The sequence below is a fragment of the Phoxinus phoxinus genome (genome assembly GCF_949152265.1).
Source record: "Phoxinus phoxinus genome assembly, chromosome: 8".
NCBI lineage: Eukaryota > Metazoa > Chordata > Actinopteri > Cypriniformes > Leuciscidae > Phoxinus > Phoxinus phoxinus.
The window spans coordinates 5,889,143-5,911,155 of record NC_136883.1 but is presented as its reverse complement, the minus strand read 5'-3'; the positions used below and the strand labels follow the sequence as shown (position 1 = coordinate 5,911,155).

Genomic DNA, 22,013 nt, shown 5'->3' with positions numbered 1-22,013 from the left:
ATGCTCAGCTTGTTTCCAACAATGACACGATAAAGACTGTTAGAATTCTATATTCTGATTTGTTCAAAACAAAATGTTCCATGTGTGTTAATTTGTTCCATCCATCTGTTTATGACTAGCATGCTAAGCTAGCGCTAATACATACTTGTGCTAACAAACAATGTGTGTAAATGGATATGTTTTGATTTAAAGAGTTAGTTCACCCTAAAATTAAAATTCTGTCATTATTTACTCACCCTCATGTCGTTCCAAACCCGTAAGACTTTTGTTCATCTTCAGAACACAAATGAAGATCTTTTCAATGAAATCGGAGAGATTTCTGTCCCTGCATTAACAGTTTACACAACTACACAACTTTGACGATTCAAAAAGTTCAAAGAGATCGTAAAAGTTGTCCATATGAATGAAGCGGTTTAGTCCAAATTTCCTGAAGGCTCACGATCGCTTTATATGATGATGAGATTTCATTTAAGCTTTTATTGACATATAAACATTCATCAACTCACACATCAGTTATGGTAAACGGAAGCTCAAGCATGTTTGCTTGACGTTCGAGAGAAACAACGAGGTTCATTCTCGTGTTATTGTCCAAAATTGTCATACCCTTCACTCGCTAACTTCCCTCCGTCTCCTTCACTCGGATGTACGTCATTCTTTGCTTACGTTGCACGAGTGCCCACTACTGGCGGAAACTGCAATGGGCTGAATTGGAACGTGCTATGCCCTTGATCACTTACAATCAGCTATGGAGTTGATTTAGTTTTTTTTTTTTATTCCCTTTAAGAATTTGTTTAATGCAGCATCCAAATGTATATACCATATTTTCCAGATATAAGTCTGACTTTTTTTCATAGTTTGGCTGGTCCTGCGACTTATATATAAAAATTAATTCATACGGACTGAGATGAACCAAGAGAAAACATTACCGTCTACAGCCGCGAGAGGGCGCTCTAGTTAGCGGAGTTGTTCAGAAGCGACACAGAGGAAGAATTCAGTGTTGTGGAAAGAGATCGCGGAAGCTTGATGAACTTGCTTACCGGTAACTTGTTGGACTCGCTGGCTTATGTTAATTTAGCCTATTCAGCCTTCAGTGTATGTTCTTTATGCTTTTGTGTAGCTGAATAACTACTGTTAATGTGTTACGTTAACACATCAGACACCTATTCAGCCTGTTGTTCTGTGTGCTATTGTGTAGTTGAATAACTTTCCTTTCCAGATTAAATGTCTGTTCTTGGTCTTGGATTTTGTGAAATAACTTTCTAAATAAATGCGACTTATAGTCCAGTGCGACTTATATATGTTTTATTCCTCTTCATGACGCATATTTTGACTGTTGCGACTTGTACTCCGGAGCGACTTATAGTTCGGAAAATACGGTAGGTGTGTTTGGGTTGTATTAAATTTTAAAATATATAATTAATATATAGAGTTGTTTGTGGTGGTGGTGGTGATTAGACGAGATCTGCGGTAAATTAAACGCAATATGCGTTGACGTCACAATCGTGTTGCATTGTGGTATATGGAGCTGCCTGAAGTGTAATGAAGTTTTTCCCTTCTGTCAAAATCAAGGGAACGAGGGTCTGTCCATTTATATGTTTATAAAGTTTATACTTCCCTCGTCCACTTCACGAAGTGGAATGCACTTTAATCAAAATGGCGGCAGGGATTCCCCCGAGGGGAAGTGCTTAGGGAAGTTTGCAAGTGCGCGTCTAAAAGTGAACTGGAACACAGCCCTGGTTTGAGTTTCTGCAAGAAACAACGAAGTTTGTTCTCACACGTTAAAGGAAGTACGGTTGAGATTCTGTTTATGTTCATATGTGAATAAAGGCCTAAATTTAATCTGTTCATCATATAAAGCGATCGAGTCTCTTCAGAAAATTTTGACTAAACCTCTCATTTGATATGGATTTATTTTAAAATCTCTTCATGAACATTTTGAAGCTTCAAAGTGTTAGATGCATGTCATAGCTGTTTCTGGAGGGACAGAAATCTCTTATTTAATTTAAAATATCTTCCTTTGTGTTTAGAAGATGAACGAAAGTCAAAGCAGTTTGGAAAGACATGAGGGTGAGTGAATAATGACACAATTTTCATTTTTGGGTGAACTATCCCTTTTAAAGATGAATCACACATTGCAATGGGGAAACAGTTTGCGCTCACTTGTATATTTTAACAGGTAATTCTCACAAGAACATTACCTGGACATAGTGACATGCACATTTCCGTCCCAAATTCTCATTATATGTAATGTGAATGAACATTTTGAGGTTTTAAATGATTACAACAACAAGTTTTATTTATAAATGTCCTTGGCCAGTTTTGGGAGATTCACATTCCAGAACCTCATACACCCCATCATGATGTAAAGGCCTGAGAAAAGAGTCCATTAACTCCTGATTTAGCCTGAGTGTCATGTAGTCGCTTTTGTGTACTTGTGACAATCTCTGAATAGACATCACAACCCTCCTCCTCCCACTGCCCTCTCCTCCCACCTCTCTCTCTCTTCTGAGGGAACACTGTAAAGAGGTTTTCCGTCACATGTGTACGAGCAGTGAGGCCTTTGTCTCGAGGCCAAGCTGTTTGTTTGTCCTTTAAGTGAGTGGCCAGCCTCACACGTTGAATGAAGAGGGTGGTGAGAGATCAACAAAGAGACATCGATAGGGAGGAGAGGTGGACTAGTAGAACAAAACTTGTAGGGATGATGATGGACATTCCTGTGGGATTAGCTGATAAACGAGACCTAAAGACAAGGGCCATGGAAAATTAGACAAACAGAACAAACATGATTTATTAAAAATGTATTATCAAATAAATACTTTCAGTCTTTGATACTAATTGGTTAATACAACATTCACTCCATTCTAGAGTGTGGCCTACATAGACAGTTGACTTATAAGACAGCATCCTTTTTTGGAAGCGTAGAAAAAAAATTCCCAGTACATTCTTCAAAATATTTTAATTTATGTTCCAGAAGAAAGAAATTCATACAGGTTTGGAATGACATGACAGTAAATGATGGCAGAATTTCATTGTTGGTTAAACTATCCCTTTAAGCAGTTCAGAGGTCATTATGGAAATTGCTTTTGCCTGTGGCTTTTAAGTTCAATAAGAACTTGTTTATAAAAACAGGAAGTAATGTAAGTATTTTGTAATAATTGGAACCACATTTACGCTGCCTTACAAAAACGTACCAAAAAAAAGTGCGCACACACACTCATTGTGTCCTGGTAATGTTATATAGAATAAAATCGCCATTTTATAATTATACTATTTTCATTTCAATCATTTTCAACATTGAATAAACTAAATTTATAGTCAACATTTCTCTGACTTAGGCTGGATTTTGTCTCTGAGCTTGTTGCAGTGCATAGTAGAGTTATATATTATAACCTTCACTGTACAAGTGATGCTGTCTTCAAATTTCGCCAACTTTAATCTTACCATGTAGAACAGCTTTCTCATCGGGAATGCATGTGATGGTTTAAAATACAACCTATGTAGGCGGCTCAATAGAATTTGGTACAGATGTCTAGAGTGTTTTACTATCTACATGGACAGTTCTGTACTGCTAAATGAAAATATATCATATAATTATATTATATTATATTTTCAGCCGTGACTTATTCACGATACAGTACTAGCCTCGAGTACCTTATTGCGTTTATAGAACGGTTACCACACAATACATATATTAAAGCTGTTTCTATGCAACTTTCCTGAAGTAAAATCACTAAAAGCCTTCCTTCTTCTGGAAAAAAATAGTCCCTGACCGTAATATAATTTTCTTTTTTTAATTTGATTTTATTGGCTGAATGGAAACCCAGAATCCCAGAACTGATCAGACAAGGAGCTGTGACACTCGGACAGCTGTGGTAGGAACGTCTGGGACAGTCCCAACAGGAACTTCTGAGACATGGGGAACACGACAGGGAGCTCTGGGACCGAGCTGACATTATTTGAAGCTTGGGGACCGGGGAACCCATGAAAGCACCTTCTGGGGCAGTGATAAATAGACCTCTGTAGCAACATCACAGGAACCTCTGGCAACAGAACGGACAAGTTCTGGCATTCGAACGGCCCCAGAACCTCTGAGACAGTCATGACTGGAACTTCTGGGACCAGGCAGCCATGATGAGAACCTTTTGGGCAGTCATGCCAAGATCCTCTGGGCCGGGACAGACACTTGGGAGCTTGGAGCTCTGGGAATGAGTCGACCTTGGGACTCTTACAGGAATCTTGACAGGAAGCCTTGACTGGAATTTGTGGGGTGCCTCTGAAAGAAATAGCTGGAACAGCGATGACAGGTTTCACTGGCACTGGGGCAGCTGAGCCCCGGCGGCAATGACAGGGACCTCTGAGACCAGAGCGATAGCCCTTGCATGAACCTCCGGGACACACCATGACAGGAACTGCTGGGGAGCTCAGGTACCAGGGCATCCAAGACAGAGAGCTCTAGATATGATAGGAACTTTTGGAGCTACACTTAGATGAATAGCAGCAGCCATGACAGAAAAAACTCTGAGCTGGGGCGGTCATTACAAGAACCTGGTACCAGAACAGCCTAAACAGAGCATTTCTAGCACATCGGTGGCTGAAACAGGGAGCTCTGGGATGAACCTCTGTGGCAGGATCCTCTTGTGATGATAAATGAGGACTTGGTGCAAGATGCAAGTAAAATGCTTTATTAGCAGACGTAGACAGAAGCAGGTCAGGTGAACACAAACACAGATGACGACAGGTGACGCAGGGACTTCGACAGACAACTCGGTGGTGGTGAAGGGTGATCGTGATCTCAGTGAAGCAATGCAGGAATCCAGGAAGACAATGAGGAACAAGAAGAATCCACAACAAGGAAGGCAGGAGACGAGCACGGGACAGGGAACACACACCGGGGAAGCCACAACGATCTGACAACAAATGAGACACCAGTTACTGAACATATATAGGGACAAACAAGTGGAAACAGCTGCCGCTGCTAATCAGTGGTGATCAGAGGCCACGCCCCCACACACACACAACACGCGAGACGAGAGAGAGACAGTGAATTCATGAACCGTGACACCTCTAGGGTATCAGTAGCCCCGTTTCCATTACCCTTCAAATTGCGCAAATTGAAATTGCGAATTGAAAATACGCTCAATGGAAACACATCAACTTTGCAACAACTTCCATTTATCGCAAAAAAAGGTTTATGCTCGCATGAGGTGGTTTTTCAGGCAATTCGAAAAAGAAATATTTCCCAAAACTGCAATGGAAACAGCTTTTCTGCATTTACAGTCTCCTGACTAAGAAGGCGCGGTGTTCGCAATAGTTTTGTATCGATATTTAGAAGAAAAAAAAACGTTTTGTCCAATCTGTAATGGAAACGCAGCTACTGACAGGAAATGTTGGGATCGGCTGGCCAAAGTTGCCAACCAAACAAACTATTTAAAAATATTTATACATCCCTTAGGATGCAAATACTACTCCCTCAAGCCATGGCACAAGATGCTACCAGGGCTTGTTCGCCCCACAAGACGCTAAGATGAGTGGAGGGATGTGTCACTCATTCAGCCAGCAAGACGCAAAGCTGTAGAGAGACACCAACTTCTGGGGTGCTCTTATTCAGTAACCTGAAACAATACAGAAATAAATACAGTAATAAATGTCTAAATACATTAAACATACAACAGACATACTACAACTTATTAATTCCAATAATCAAAAAAAGAACAACTTCTTTGTGATCTAATGTTCGTTACTGTAAACCGTTTGTGGGAAAGGATTTCCCCCAGATGAATCCGCTTCTTCGGCTTTTCTTGCAGGAGAGCACGGAGCAGTTGGCAGCATTCTGTGCAGAAAGATGAGAGGTACATCTGATGATTATCTTTAACTTTACACCTGCTCCGACTTATTGATCAAATGAGTTTCAGAAATCAAGAAAACGTCATGCATATTCCAAACGGCCATCTTATGTAGTCACTTGTTTCAGTTTTGTATGAGTTGAAATTATAATTGGACTCCTTTGACGTGCCAGGTTTGGACCAGTGTTTCGCTTTGAGCATTTGCAAATCGAAGAAAGTTAAAAAATGTTTTCAAACTATTCTGAATAACAGAACCCCAATGACATTTGCGTTCAACATACTGTGCCTGGAGGAAAGAGATTTTGTCTGATGTGTGAGTTTGCAATGCCACTGCAGTTTTTTTCTGTTTCCTATTAAATACAAGAAATATCTGAGAGCTACAGTATTTGATTTACAATAGTGATGCTTCAAATCTGAGCTTTGGTCTGTCCAAAAGTTGTCATCGAGGAGGACTCATTGTACCACTGTGTCCCAATTAAAGAAATGCCTTGTTGTTCGCTTGTTGTTGCTGCTTTAATGAAAAATGCCTGGTTAAATCATAATGTAATCATCACTAGAGTTGAAGAGTTGAATTTTCCTGTATTATGTAATGTACACGTGTTGACTGGCCAGTTTTTAATATCACATATATGATTTAAGTACCCAAACACACACGGGGTAAGATGTGTCGGTGGGTTCCCCAGTATCTTATGCACATTCTGTATAAATTTAGCAGGGACTTTTCACAAATGCTAAGTATTCTTGTGGTAAAAAAAAAAAAAAAAAAAAAAAAAATTATCTTTGCATTAATGTCAGATTAAGCCAGATGAATTGCCCAAAAGGCACATCTAGCCTACATGTGTGTTATTCTTCATGCTGTTGCTGGTTTCGGGATACATGTATGACACCACTAAATCCCTGGAGCAACATTTGCAACCACAAAGAATAAGTAAACTTGACATGCAAGTGTTCTAGCAGGACCTATGGATTGAAGTTAACTAATTTGTGCATTTGAACTGAGTACCATGTAGTCGCTCACACAAACCACAGCGTAATTAATTTATATCAGTCATTTTAGTTTTGACCTCAGATATGATTTGATGCTGCCTTCACGTGCTATCAGAGATGTCCTTCTTCCCACTTCTGAAGTCGTGATTATGATCTCATAGGTTTTGACTTGAGAGGGCGTTCATGTCCACATTTTTAACAAGGAAACTAATATGTACGATAATTCATGTGAAGGATGCATAAGTACCCAAAGACACACAGTAAGGGTAAAGGTAAGATCTGTCAGTGTGTTTCCCTGGATCTTTGTTATGCGATGTATGTATATCGATCATGTCTATGTTTATATATTTTATTGTATTTTGTTTGCAGCCTGTGGTTTTACTTCAAGAAGGTTTACTGATGTGAATCTCTTTGCTATCATATGTTTTTGCTTGGTGAAATCTCTGCAATGCCTATTCCAATCTGTTTGGAAACTGCACATTCAAATTCACATTCAAATCACTCTCTGTCCTCCTAGAATTTCTGCAAACCTCAAGCGAAAAACAATATGATTTTTGTTGAGCATTTCTGAATACATTACTCTGCTGCATGTCCAGTAAATCACATCTGCAGTGCAGTGCTGTGCTGCCAACAAGGTCTCACTCCCAAGTGTTTTTTTGTCAGTTTTTGAAATAAATACCTGTGACTATACTTTGACTTGCCTGCTACGTGTTTTATATGGTTGGGAAGTGGGTAAGTTTAGGGTTGCGGTGTAGTTAGATGTTCCAAAATATCCATGAAAATATAAATATTTATAAAATACTAAAAATGCAAAGAATGCAATGTGTCTTGATCTGAAGCTGTGCATTAAAAAGTGACCCCAAAGGCTCCTGACCAAGCATCAATATGTGAATGAGAATGTGTTGCTCATGCATCTGTCCTTCCCCGATATCCCAGCGTCCCTTGCAACAAGTGTTAAGACTTTTAGCCCGTCCAACACACATATTAAAATCACACATCTGCTCTTAAAAGTTTACCAGTAATAACTTATTATCATTTGGCATGAGGTCCTTCTCTTTTATGACCTCTATAAAACTAGAATCCAACACGATTCTATTGCAAACAGCCAAATTATTCTGCTCAAAATCTAATTGCATCGAACACAAGAATGAGCCGTTCACAGCTGTGAGCATATGGGCATTCAGCACACTGAACATTTGGAAAACTATTTATGGAGATCTCGTCCTTGAGTAGATCTCGCAGAGCACTCAATCATAAAAATGAATGATTTTACTTTTCCTCAGAGCTTCTCGTTTATCTAAGCAGCAGACGCACCATCGGATTGGTCCATATCTCAAAATGCCATCAAAGACCAAGGCCTAAGGAAGGAAATAATGTTATATTGGCTCAACATTGAGTTACAGATGCAAATTAAAATAGGCATTTTTAGTGGGGTTTGTGAAGGCAAAAATCCCCAAAATACTATCAGACAGGGCGGTGGACTTGTTGGGCCAGTAAGAAACACGTTAATAATTAATAGCAAAACATCTAGCATTAATTCGATCTCAAACAGATTTATTAAGGAAAGTTATTATTCCACCACCTGCGTGACGGACATAGGCCTACATAACCCAACGTGGTTGGAAGACCAATTTGCAACGATATGTTTTCGGGAAACAGTCGTGACTGGTTAGTTGATTTCTTCAACGATGCGTCGTACTAGTGAAGCAGCGAGTTACGGGGAATGCACCACAGGACAGCTTGACAACCAAATAGTGCCCTGAAAGTAACAACACCCTAGATCGCTGTAGGGAGTTTAACAACCACTGATAAATAAATAAAAATCAGAAATTTCTTAAAATTGGTTTAATAATCCAATTTAATAACCCAATAATCATATGAGGGTCAATGAATAAGTCAACTGTCCAAGATAACCACAGCAACAACAACAAAAACGTTTTACATTGGTTTTATACTTTTATACCAATTTATGTATAGCTTATACCAGAAAAAAGTAAATTTAATGAAACTTGTGTAACTTTTTTAATGAAAAAGTAATTCATGCAAGTGTACGAATGTAAGATAAAAGGCTTTTTTTTTAAACCAAATATAGGCCTAATTATGATTTGATAAATATCATTGGGTCTTCTCTTGGGAGTCGCACTATATCATCATTGAAGAGGTGTATTGAAGCGTTTGTGTGTATGATGGCATTTTTAATATATTTTGGTATCAATTGACACAAACCAAAGTAACCACACAAGCTCAGACCTGTATCTTCTCAGCTATGGTGAGCGTCCGCCAGCACGTTTCGATCGCACTCATCTTTCTCTTGGTCTGATCTCTCCATCAGCAATGGCCGGCCTGGCGTTATCAGGGGAATTCTCCTCCTCCAGCCTGGTACAGAAGAGACTCCAGCACTCTCTGCCTCGCTGGCTTTCTAACAGTCCCGCTGTGTCAAATTAGACTGTATTCACATCTGGCATCTGAGTAAAATGAATGAAGCATAATTAAAGCCTTTTTTTTATTTGCATTGTTTCTGGTTTAATAACGAATGAGTGAAAGGTCGTGCGGAGTGGAGGGATGAAACGCTTTTGTTCAGCCGTTGCTTTGCACAAATGATCTTTATCTTCACACTTCTCATACACTCCCTCTCTCCTTCTTTCTTTCTTCGCTGGCTCTGTGTGTGTGTGTGTGTGTGTGTGTGTGTGTGTGTGTGTGTGTGTGTGTGTGTGTGTGTGTGTGTGTGTGTGTGTGTGTGTGTGTGTGTGTGTGTGTGTGTGTGTAAAGTGTTGTGACAACTCCTATCCCGGAGTGCTTAAGCGCACATTCCATTCCTCCTAGCGGTCCCTCGGGTACGGCCCACCCTTTTCAATTAGAGCCGCAGCCAGAGAAAGACCAACAGGTGCAGAGGCCACAAAACAAGATGAATTAGGCACCAGGCCAATGCAGCCACTGAAACACATACAATTACACCCACCCAAACACACACACACACACACACCAAACCAGTTCACATACAATTTGGAGATATTTGTCGCCGGTTAAGCTGCGGTTTTGTGGTTCCTGCGCTGAGATGTTACAGACTGCTTTTCTGGCCTTCTGTTGGACATTTTTAAGACACATGTCAGCTGGACTCGTTCTGCGCATCGAGCGCATAAATATACTTGATCTCATCCTCTGTTCGAGGTCCAGTCCCATAAAAGCAACATGGTTTATGTTCTGTCAACTTTTCACGCACGCTGGACTAATGAGATGAGCAGTTGATCGGCGTGCATTACCATCCATCATTGACTTCTTACCAGACGTTCTCGAATATGGATCGAACGATTGAATATGGATCAAAAGAGTTTATTCAGAGCGAATTCAGAGGCCGGCTCAGTTTTTAGTAATGACAGACAGGTTTCTGGCAATGACCCTTCATGCCTTTTCCCTTTTTTCTGTCTAAAGACCATGATATTCAATAAAGGCGCTTTAGCCTGGAGGAATCATGCAGAATTCATGTATTAAAGACTGAAACAAATTTAACATATCTAACCAATTTAAGTTTTTGAACTTTTAAAAGGGTTATATGAACAGTGAACTGATGAACAGTCAACTATTAGAAAAGTAGATCATTAATGAGCTTAGCAAAGGCCACCCTTTACATTAATGTTAATGTGTAAGTTATATTTACTTGTGGAACTTTTTCAAATGACAGATTGTTATTATTAGTGGTGGCAAGGCAATCATCATATTAGCTCATTGAGGTTACTGGTTTGAACAAACCCCTTCGTGTAACTGCAGAATATGTTGAAGAAGTCTCTTGTGCTCACAAAGTCTGCATTTATTTAATCAAAAATACCGTAAAAACAGTAATAATGTGAAATATTATTACAATTTAAACTAGCTGGTTTCCATTGTATTCCAAATATATTTTAAAATGTCATTTATTCCTGTGATGCAAAGCTCACATGATGATTGTCACATGATCCTTCAGAAATCTATATATAAGGGAGGAGTAGACTCCAAAATGGAAATGTTTTTAAGGTTTGTTACTAAAGCAGATGTTGAAACAGATTGATGAATGATAGAAGGACGGCTATTTATTTCCCCTTGTGGCTGAGCCGTGTCTCATACCTGTAACCTGTTATTTTTTAAACATACAGACCCTCAGGACCAGTGTACATTATACAGACTTAAATCAAATGAAAATTCCTAGTAAATCCACAAAGGCTAGTAGAGAACAAAGGAGTACCTTTGCTCTCATAAGAACACTCTTCTCCTTTTGAAATACAATTTCAGACCGTGCTTTTCAGCAGCCGAGCAGATTTTCCCCACTATATTAAAGTTGATTTAATGGAAAAGTTTGGCCGTCACTGCCAGCAGAGAGCACTGGCAGCAGAGAGAGAAGAAAAAAAAATGATTGTAAAAATCTGTATCTGACTATATAGTGTAGATATATGGAGAACAGAGCGTGAATTGGTCCTTTTAGCGATCCATCCTAAATAATATTGCGATTTTTCAGTTAAAGATTAGTGCATCTTTAATCACTGTATAGTCCACGCTTGTGTGGCTAATATTGCCCACAACATCTTCAATTGTTTACATGTAAATGCTTTAACTTACTACGCACTTAAGTGTTAACAATTATATCACCACAAAGTACATACCTTGTAGTCAAGTGCATCGTGTAAGTATCGCAATTGGGATTCAGGAGTTGGTTATTTTTGATTGGATTGCGCCCTCTTGTGGTCGCGTATTACATAACAGCACATAACACTACTGACAATAATTCCACATTTACTGTTTGTTTCAGTTAAATGTCCATTCATAGCATAGTAGGCCTAGTACTTGGAGTCAATTATTTTATTTGTGATAACGCAATAAAACATGCTAAATTATGCGGACATCAAATTGATACATAGTGTGAAAAATAAAAAGAGAGAGAGAACCAACAAACTATTAATCACTGATTATGTTGTAGTCAGCGTATGCTTTTTTCCTCTAAGCCTTTTGTTTTCTATGCTTTTTTTTATGCATTGTAAAATAAATATTGAAGTTTGCCCTTTTTTCCCCAAAATAAATCTGTAATTTAAATACCTTACACAAGTTTAATGTTTTGTGATTCCCTCATATTTAAAGTATTTAAATCATATTTTCAACTTGTAGGGTCATTAAAAACAAATGACAAATCACATTTGGCCAGTATTATATGTTAACAATAATCAATCAATACTATAATGTAATATGCTATTAATATTATTTTATTAATCATGCATATGAAAAAGATCTTATTTACACATTTTACAAGTAGAAAATCAAAAGTCACAGTATAGACAGAAATTCCAAAATTTCTTTTTTCTTTCTCAGAATATATAAACATTTTCAATATATATAAAAATGTGCATAAAGTGCATAAACGTGTTGCTCCACCTGCTGTCATATATAGGCGTTAAAACGTCCTGTAAAAACTTTTTTCAAGACTACGTGGATGTCTTCCTCCTCCTCTTCCCGCACAGCATATGGAAGGGGGACGTTTTGGAGTGTGTTTTCTGTGAGGCTCCTGGAGACTCTGGATCGGTATCTGGGTCAGAATGTGATTGCGCTGCTTCCGGAACAGCAGCGTACACTGGAACAACAGGCAGAGACGACGATAAAGAGGCTTGTGTCTGATAATCTCCAGATAATCTTGACTCGTTTTCCTCAGAAGCATTCAGGCCCCTCAAGTGGATCACAAAATTCGACGTCTGCTGCTCCAAAGACATGAAATCCTCTTGGATCTCAGAAAACTGTAACCGGAAAGAAAATAAATGATTAACTGAACAAATCAAAGCATATCAAAAGCAAGAATATGCTCGCTCACACTAGTTTTGTCAGTTATAGTTTTGATCCAGTCATATTTTCCTCTAAACTGTCAGAATATTCCCTGAACATCTCAGTATGAGTGAATCTTCACCAGAGGCTGTTATCCCCCAGTGATATATTACAGTACATCCTACTTTACATGCATACATACAGTATACTCACATAAAGCAATACTATATCTGATTGATTGTTTATATCATCACAAAAATGTACACTCAAGTAAAGTGATAACTGCCTGATTTTTTTATTTTCTTGCAAAATGTAACTATATTATCGCCCAGCTCTTCCGTTACCGAAAGCTAGTGATTACAGTCTATGAAGTTATAATTATGAATATTCATATTCATATGGTCGTATGGATTACTTTTATGATAGATTAGCTTTTTGGGCTTCAAAATATCAGTTACTATTCACTCCCATTATAAAGCTTGGAAGAGCCAGGATATGTTTTATTATAACTCTGATTGTGTTTGGCTGAAAAAAGAAAGTCATATACACCTAGGATGGCTTGAGGGTGAGTAAATTACGGGGTCATTTTAATTTTTGGGTGAATTAACCCTTTAGGTTGCTGTGTGAGAGGACATTTCGAGACTCACACCTATAAGTAAATGCAGTTGTCAATCCCAAAAACGGACAGAGTGAACATATAGCCACAACAGTGTACTGATGTAATCAACTGCTTGAATGTAAACTATATCATCATCTAGCGCTAATCTGCTAAATGTGACAATAATAATAATGTTAAACATTAACATCATGATTTTCTGTAAAGCTGAAACAATGTGTATTGTGAAAAGCGCTATATACGTAGATACATTTGACTTGACTATCTGAGGCTGTGGTTATCTGTGACTGTCTTCATACCAGATCTGTGTTGGACTGTAATAATTCTTTGGTCCATTTAGAGTCGATGCTGGTGCCAAAAGTCCCGGCCAGACCCTGATGGCTGCTGCGAAGTGCCTGAGGAAGAGTAGCCAGCAAAACCACACTTCATTCACCACTTTATAATATGAAAGTTGCTGTGTTAGCAATGTATACTTGTCTTGCTATACCTATGAAAATATTCTCATAATTACGTTAAAACCTGTCAAATGATTCCCATATAAATGTGTGTACTGACCTGTAAAAGGTTTATATTGGTTTCCAGCTGCGTCCGGCACTGTTGGACTTTGCTTTTGAACTGACCGAGTTCTGCAGACAGGTTCTGAAGCACACACACACACGACACACATGAATTCAGTAAACATTCATCACAGAAGCTCAATATAAGATTGTATATGGCACAGACGTGTGTCACCTCAGTGTCTGTGAGGACGGCGTGAGGGTCGTGGGCTTTCTGTGCACTGTCAGGACTCAGGGTCACTCTGGTGTGTAACTCCTCCAGCAGAGCCCAGCGCTTCTGTAACGCGCTCTGAACCGCACACACACTCACCTCACACTCCCGCTGAACCTGCAGCAGCGAGCGCAGAGAGCCCATCCTGACACACACACACACAACATGAGGATTAGAAACTATTGTAAAAACCCAACAGCGTAACATCATAAAACACAATTCTATCTAGCCATGATAAGACAATACACTAGTGTGGAAAATAGTCATAATAAAGAGCGAGTAGGTGTGTGTCTAATCGTTTGTCATAAGCTTTTGGCAATACAAGTGTACAGTGTGAAAAAGAAGTACACTTTAGCATACTTTTACAAAGAGTATACTATGGAAATGATATGCTATAAAAGAAAATAGTTAAAAGCAAACTAAATGTTTTCGGATCATTGCATGTTATTTACAATTAAAAATGTATTATAGTTAAAATTTATATGAAATGCAATTACTTGGGGACTTAAGTACATTTTTATATGTAATTTCATAATTACTTCTGCTGTCCTTGAAATTATGGTTAAAGTGAACTGACAAATGTACTGACAAGCATGTAAATAAGCTAAAATATACTTCAGTGTCATTACTACTGAAACTTGTATGTCATGTATTTAAATATATCTGTAATTACACATTTACAACAATGAAGTAAAGATGCAATTAGTACATTTAAAATATATTCATTCTAAATTTAACATCAAATAACACATTTCAGTCGAAATCATAATCAAGTACTACTTTAGTATGTTAAAAATAAGTGTACTTCTTTAAAGCGTGACAAGATTTTTAAAGAGTGTTTAATATCATTATATGACTTGCACTTTTTAGGTCATAGGCTTTTTTTTTTGCTTTTTTTTTATATATAATCTGCAAGTAAAGTTTTTTTAAAGGGTCATGAACTGCATTGTTTTGTTTTATGTTTACTGGGGTGTACTTATAATGTTAGTATGATTTTACATCAAAACTTGTCATAATTTGGAAATTGGTATTTTTCCTACCCTTGATTTAGCCTCTGATTTGAAGCTCTGTTGGAAGGGGCGTGTCTGTGTGAGACTTCAGTGTAAACGCCCACTGTGATTGGCTGACATCTTTGCATATGAAATCACTAAGTATTATATGTTGAACTCTCCAGAAAACTTTTAGCATGTTTTTACTATTACAGCTCTCAAGGCTGACTAATCGTGAAAAGTGTTCATTACAAATTTGGACTTTATAACTTTCAATTGCACGTTTATATACAATTCACAAAAAAGTCAGAAATGCGTGAAATAAATTCACAATTCTGAGGGGAAAAGGCAGAATATCGAGTTTATATTCAGATTTTTCTTCTCGGAATAGTGAGAAAAAGAGTCAGAATTGGGAAATTAATTTTTTTACTCTTTTATTATGTGCATGGCTTCCATAGAGTGCTACTGCAGAACTGTCCTTTTCTGCCATTAAGTAGGTCCCTCCAACACAAACCACGTCATTGCTGTCTGCAAACACCCAAAGTCTATCATGCGATAGATAGGCACATTCCACAATGAGTCGTTCTCTGGGCTTGGTTACAATAAAAGCTGTTTTTAGACTAACAAGGAATTTTTCAGTTCTGTAACTTACAGGATATTCTTATAGTATGATGACCTCTTATATGTCAAACGCTCAAGGGATATTAGATTTCTTAGTTCAAGATCCCTTCAAATATACTTTTTAAGATTTGAAGTACACTGCAAGTACACATTCAAGCTTCTTTTTCACAAGGGGTTATTTCTCATAAACATTCAAATGAAAGCATGTTTCTTCGTATGCCCGTTTGCTGTCTGAAATCATATATGACACGACAGGGTGTGAGACATTTTAGGTGGAGTTCAAACATAGAAACAGCCACACGTATTGAAGCCTAAACCGTTTGTGACAATTGCTAAATATGTGTCTTATCTGTGCATGTAGATCTGTACAGCTCACCTGTCCTGCAGGTAAGAGCGTATCTGATTAACTCGTTCATGAATTGCACATTTCTCATTTCTCTCCTTCTCTTCCTCATAGGCCCCCCCGCGGAAAGTCTGAGACACCGCCTGAATGCAAAAAGACAAACGATTGGTATCTATAAATGTTACCAATTCATGTCTAGCAGGATCAACAAGAGCAGTCTGTTTACAACGCTACATGATTTGAAATATGTAATGAGTTCGACATGACAGCATAATGACCGCTAACACATTCCAGTGTTCATTCTGACGGAAAGTAAGGATGGGCCTATGGTTCAAATATGGTTCAAATAAGTTCAAATAAACCTGTAGTCTGGTGAGGAGGCCTCGTATGTGGGGCTCGCTGGGGTCCGGCAGGGGCTCCTGGAGGAGGGACACCACTAAACCATCCGCTAGAACATTTACCAGGGATTCGAGATGACCTGCATCCTGCTGTGGATGTACCGGTATACTGATACAAACAAGATACATGAAATGAATGGTTTTAACCACAGGAAGACAGCGGCTGCGTCCGAAATCATATACTTCCCTACTATATAGTTGGCAAAAAAGATTAGCTATCACTACCGGCGAGGTTCTGAAGTGTGCATACGATGGACACTTTACTATCCCATAAGGCCACGGGAGAGTATTTGTGAATGGCAGTGAAGTGAAGGAACTGACGCGATGGCGAATGTAGTACTTTCGAATTATATTCATAACACACACATTCATATACTATATAGAACATACTTTTTTAGTGGTTGTCAAGTAAGGGGGGTTATTAAAGGAATTTTCTGTGGTCAGTACATGTTAAATCTGTGGCATCATGCTATTGATTTTGACAGAAAATACTGACAGTCATCTCTCAAATCATTAAAAAGAAGCAAGAAACTAAAATAATTTGTATAGAAATATTAAAGCCAATAACTAAACATTATATTTGTTACCATGAGACCAGTGAATTAAGTCCCGTTCACACCAAAAACAATAACTATAAAGATAACTTTATATTAGCATCCACACTAGCGGATGATATCTTTCAATGCAGAACTGTCATCTGTCTCTTTAAATGCTTGAGCTTCTGATTGGCTGTCGTTGTTTTATTGTTCATCAGCTGGGGGGAAAAATCATTCTGACAGAGATTATTAATTTTAGTTTATGTTCATTTAAACATTTACTGATACATTGTTCAAATCAGAAGTTGTATAATATTATTTAACTGACATGAACTCTTTTTACTATCTAAAGTTAACAAAGATGAATAAATACTGTGACAAATGTACAGGTCATTGTTAGGTAATGCATCATTAACTAACATTAACTTATATGGCACCTTATTGTAAAGTGTTTCCAACTTGTATTGAACCCAGAAAATTCCTCTTCTATTCCATTGCTGGTCAAGTTGATCCACATTTGATGTGTAAACTATTTGAAACACTGGTTAAACTATTTATTCTTGAAATTTTGAGACTTTTCCTCATTTAGAGTCATGAATGTGCGTGTAAAGTTTCGACACATAGGTGTTTATTTAGAAAGGCTATAAACACTTTGGTGACTACGATGGTGTCAAATTGAACGAGTCAGGTAAAAAAACAGAAGCTTTATTTGTAGCTCGACTAAAATATGAAACACGTGAGAACTTTAAGAACGTTAAGATTTGAAATGAAGGGCTCATCTTCTGAATCATCCCAGGAGATGATGATTTTTTTTTTTTTTTTTTTGTCTGTGCAGCTCATTTTGAATATAAAAATATGTGGTTCAAACTGACTCCTATCACAAAGAATGGAACTAATTTAACAGTTCATAATTTCTCATATTTTATGACGAGCCACAATAGAGGTTTTCTGTAAAAGCATGACTCTTAAGTGTTTTTCATAGTGTTGATTTATGGCGAATTGCATGGAAACAAACTCATATTTTCAACACAACAGGGTTAAATGTGCAATTATGTGAACAAGGGAACCTTGATGTGTTCTCTCACCTGGCTTGCTGCTGGTTTTCAGCAGTTTTTCTCACTATCACCTCACCATTGTACGGTAAATGCTGAGAAAATCACACATAAAAATACAGCAGTATTTATTTACGTGACATCATTTCAATTGTGGAAGCTGGCAGAGGATGCAAAACTAAAAGCACTACATCCTCTAGATCTAAGAAGTCAAATAAACTCAATAGTAGACTGACCTGCTTTACTTTCTGTCCATACCCGAGCAGGAAGCGTAAGGCTGAAGCACAAAGAGCCGTCGCGGCACACATCAGCCCAGCGAGGAGCAGTCGCTCCTCCAGAGCAAACAACCACACGGCTGCTAGCGGGACCAGACACGGACTCCAGTTCGGACAGCTTCTCCAATCCAGTCGGACTCTGAGAGAGCGAATCACAATATTGCCACAGTATAGGCTAAACCAAAGGAATCTGGGAGTAATGCTAGGGTGGTTGTCAGGGAGTTGCTATGTTGCCATGCGGTTGGCAGGTCCCTCTTTTAATGTAAGTGGGATTGTTTTTAGCCTGTTTTATTATCTGGTTTAAAACTACACTCACTACGGAAGTATTTGTAGTACCGGTAGTCAGTATAATCATCTATCTATGTGTTTGTATGTACAGAAGTAACAGTATAATAACTGAGAATCTGAAACTCTTTTCCCTTTTGAAAAAGAAATACACTTTAGCATACAACTCCATATTCAGAAAAGTTGTGGCATTTTGTAAAATGCAATAAAATCAGGAATCTCTGATTTGTGCACTCGATTATAATTCTATTATTTAACCTTTATTTAACTGACAAAAGTACAAAGAAAAGATTTTCAGAGTTTTCACTGACCAACTTAATTGCATTTTGTAAGTATAAACAAATTTTGATTTGATTTATTGATTTCAAAGAATTTAGGTATTTCACCTTCTACCATACAGTAATATTGTGAAACTATTCAGGGAATCCAGAGATAGGGCAAGCAAGCCAGGCAACCTCTGTTCAATGTGTGTGACCTTTGACCCCTCAGATGGCATTGAATGAGAAAGCATCATGCTACTGTTAAATACAGCCACATGTGACATGTTAACAGTCTGACGCTGCATCAAGAAATGCATCTTGAATCTCTGTTACTCTATGCAGAGATGCGGCAGAGTTCTCTGGGCTCGAACTCATCTCAGATGATCCAAAAGACAGTGGAAATGTGTGCTGTGGTCAGATGAGTCCATGTTTCAGCTTGTTTTTTGGAAAAAGAGGCATTGAGGTCTCAGTTCCAAAGACTAAAGGGACGGGACCATTCAGAATCTCATTAGCAACAGAAAAGCAAACGTCTGTCATGGTATGGAGGTGCATCAGTGCAAACGGCATGGGTGACTTAGTATTTTGCATGTGTGTGAAAGTATCATTGACATAGAGTCGTATATTGGGATTGTACAGAGACATTTAATGGCATCAAGATGACATCTTTCCTGGGAAGCAAGAAAATGCCAGGCCTCATTCTGCACATGCTAAAACTGAGTGGTAGTGTGGATGTGCCTGACTTCTGCAGTCCAGAGCTGTCTCGTACTGAAAAGGGGAATACGACAACGATGACCACAGACTGTCGAGCTGGTGTCTTGTATCAGGAAAGATTGGGCAAATATGCCACTTGCAAAACTTCAACAATTAGTATCCTCAATTCCCAAATGATTACATTTAAAAAGTGTAATTAAAGGTAGGGTAGGTCAGAATTGTCTAAAAAAACTTTTATTCAAATTTGTTTAAACTGTCTTTATATACCAATACATAATTAAAATGCAATTACTCTGAAATAGAGAGTATAAAAAACTGAGTGACTCTAGTGTATTTAATCTTCAATAAACACAGCTCATTAATTCCATTCACTCCCACCTAAAAACGGTGTGCGCGACTGCGCGCACGTGGGCAGAGCCAATAATAGCGGCGGTAGTCATGGCGACGGAGAGTGACAGTCGCGCAAGCCAATCACTTGTTTCGTCCCGAATGGAATTAATGAGCAGTGTTTTTTGAAGATTAAATACACTATAGTCACTCAATTTTTATACTCTCTTTTTCAAAGTACTTACATTTTAATTATGTATTGGTATATAAAGACAGTTTAAGCCAATTTGAAAAAAAGTTCTTTAGACAATTCTTACCTACACAACCTTTAAAAGGAAAGGTCATGTGACAGCATAGACAGTATATAAACTGGACACAGCGACCCCATAGGTTTCAACGGAGAGCAGTGAAGTCAATTAGAAGCACTTACTTCCTGATCGCAAGGCGAACTGCGCAGGCTCAAACTGAGCTTGACGACGTAGATGTGACGTGAGCAACCTGTAGGTCTTCTAGTAGCTGTGCCGAGAGAAATCTGAATCATTCCCTTCCGAATCTCGCAGAGACGGAGAGCGTGGGTATTTGCTGTCCATGAGCTAGCAACGGGAGCAACTTTATCACTCTCTATGGGCTTCTCCCTTGACTTTATGCCTCCACGTCCTCCCGATTGCTTGCGAGCTTCTCTGCCTGTCCATACGGTAATTTTTCGACTTGTGCGACAGAGTCGCGCGGGTATGACGCAATCGTTAGCCTGTTTTTACAAAAACTGCTTCTACGGGGCCATAACGTAAGATACAAGGTAATGGAGCCTTTTATACATTTTCGTGTTTCTTTAGAAATAAACAATGGACAAACGGTGTCTTTAAACGCCTCAGATGTAAAGTTATTCGCTGTCAAAGTGACGCCAAAATGAATGGGAGTCAATGGAATGCTAACAGCAGGTGGGGGTCCGCTAGCCAATGGCGGCGCCCAGGTCGGCTTCAATATCTTTCGGAACACTGCCCCCCTGTGTGACAGGTGTAAACATGCCTCTGTCACAACTTTTTTGGAGTGTGTTGCAGCCACCAATATATATATATATATATTCATATACAAAATATAAGTTGGTCAGTGAAAACTTTGAAAATCTGTTCTTTGCACTTTTGTCAGTTAAATAAAGTTTCAAGTGAAATAACAAATCACAGATTCTTTTTGGGGTTGGGTTAAAACTTGTATGTCTTGTGTGTATTTAAAATATAATTGCAAATTTGTAATAAATAAGTAGCAGTTTAGTACATTTAAATTATATTAACTTTCAAATGTAACGTCAAAAAACACTAATTATAATCATGTACTTCACATGTCCTTTAATATGTTAGTCAGCACATCAAACTCAGTGAACTTCTTGACAAAAGATAATTAAAACAATGTACTTTACAGTAAACATTTTGGTTACACTTTATTTTAATGTGTCCGTGTTATAGGCCTAGTGTACATTTAACTGAGTAATAGTAATTAACTACATGTACTAGCTATAGGGTTAGGGTAGGATTAGCATTTGGTTTGGGTTACTTGCATGTAATTATACCCAATTTGTACTATAGTAAATACATGTAAAGTGTAACAAAGACATATTAGAATAAAAGTTTTACCAAAATTTTAATTTGACATTATTACAAAGGGCACTTTTTAAAAGTGTAGGCCTACTTACGTGTGGTAAATGAGACAGTACTTTTGAGAATAGATCAGCAGGACACTACAAGAGCACATTCAATGCAATTCAGCACACTTCTTTTTCACAATTACACCCACCTCATCCATCTCCACTCTCTTCCATCTCTCTCCTCCACCTCCCGTTTGATCATCTCGTTCTCCTCCTCTCTCCCATCCTGTTCTCCTCTGCCTCGTGTCCCGCTCTTCTCCCAGCAGCTCCACACATGTCCAGCGCTCAGCTGAGGCATGGATCCTCATGGACGCCCTGCGTGAAGTGTTTGAGTTGCTCGAATCATGCTGTGGAGATCTTTCACTGGATTTTCCAGTTGTACCAGTCGGTCCAGCAGGTTTAATTCATCAAAGACTAATGCTTATTGTTTTCCTCGTCGGGTTGTAAGAATGTGAGGAATGTGGTATGGTGAGGGAAGTTGGTGAGACACATCCAACACACCCGTGCCAGCTGCCACCGCTCCCATACACAAGATAAGTCATCATACAACAGGTCACGATACAATATATATAGGCTAAAGCAAGTGTG

The 22,013-nt window shown here is 38.4% G+C and overlaps 1 protein-coding gene and 1 long non-coding RNA gene across 2 annotated transcripts; both read right to left on the bottom strand.

Annotated features, from left to right (window-relative positions):
* Window positions 1-3,771: 3,771 nt before the first annotated feature.
* LOC307003467 lies at window positions 3,772-11,494 on the bottom strand. Its single transcript, XR_013798717.1, has 3 exons — window positions 11,462-11,494; window positions 9,081-9,295; window positions 3,772-5,830 (listed from the first exon to the last, which is right to left on the bottom strand). It is a non-coding gene; the product is annotated as an uncharacterized lncRNA (long non-coding RNA).
* A 146-nt stretch (window positions 11,495-11,640) lies between these two features.
* On the bottom strand, window positions 11,641-21,968 carry LOC307002732 (uncharacterized protein). The gene is made up of 9 exons (XM_079620611.1): window positions 21,575-21,968; window positions 18,165-18,342; window positions 17,962-18,023; window positions 16,305-16,449; window positions 15,976-16,085; window positions 13,954-14,134; window positions 13,777-13,860; window positions 13,521-13,616; window positions 11,641-12,580 (listed from the first exon to the last, which is right to left on the bottom strand). The coding sequence occupies exons 1-9, from the start codon at window positions 21,721-21,723 to the stop codon at window positions 12,275-12,277; spliced, it is 1,311 nt and encodes a 436-aa protein (XP_079476737.1). The 5' UTR covers window positions 21,724-21,968; the 3' UTR covers window positions 11,641-12,274.
* Window positions 21,969-22,013: the final 45 nt, after the last annotated feature.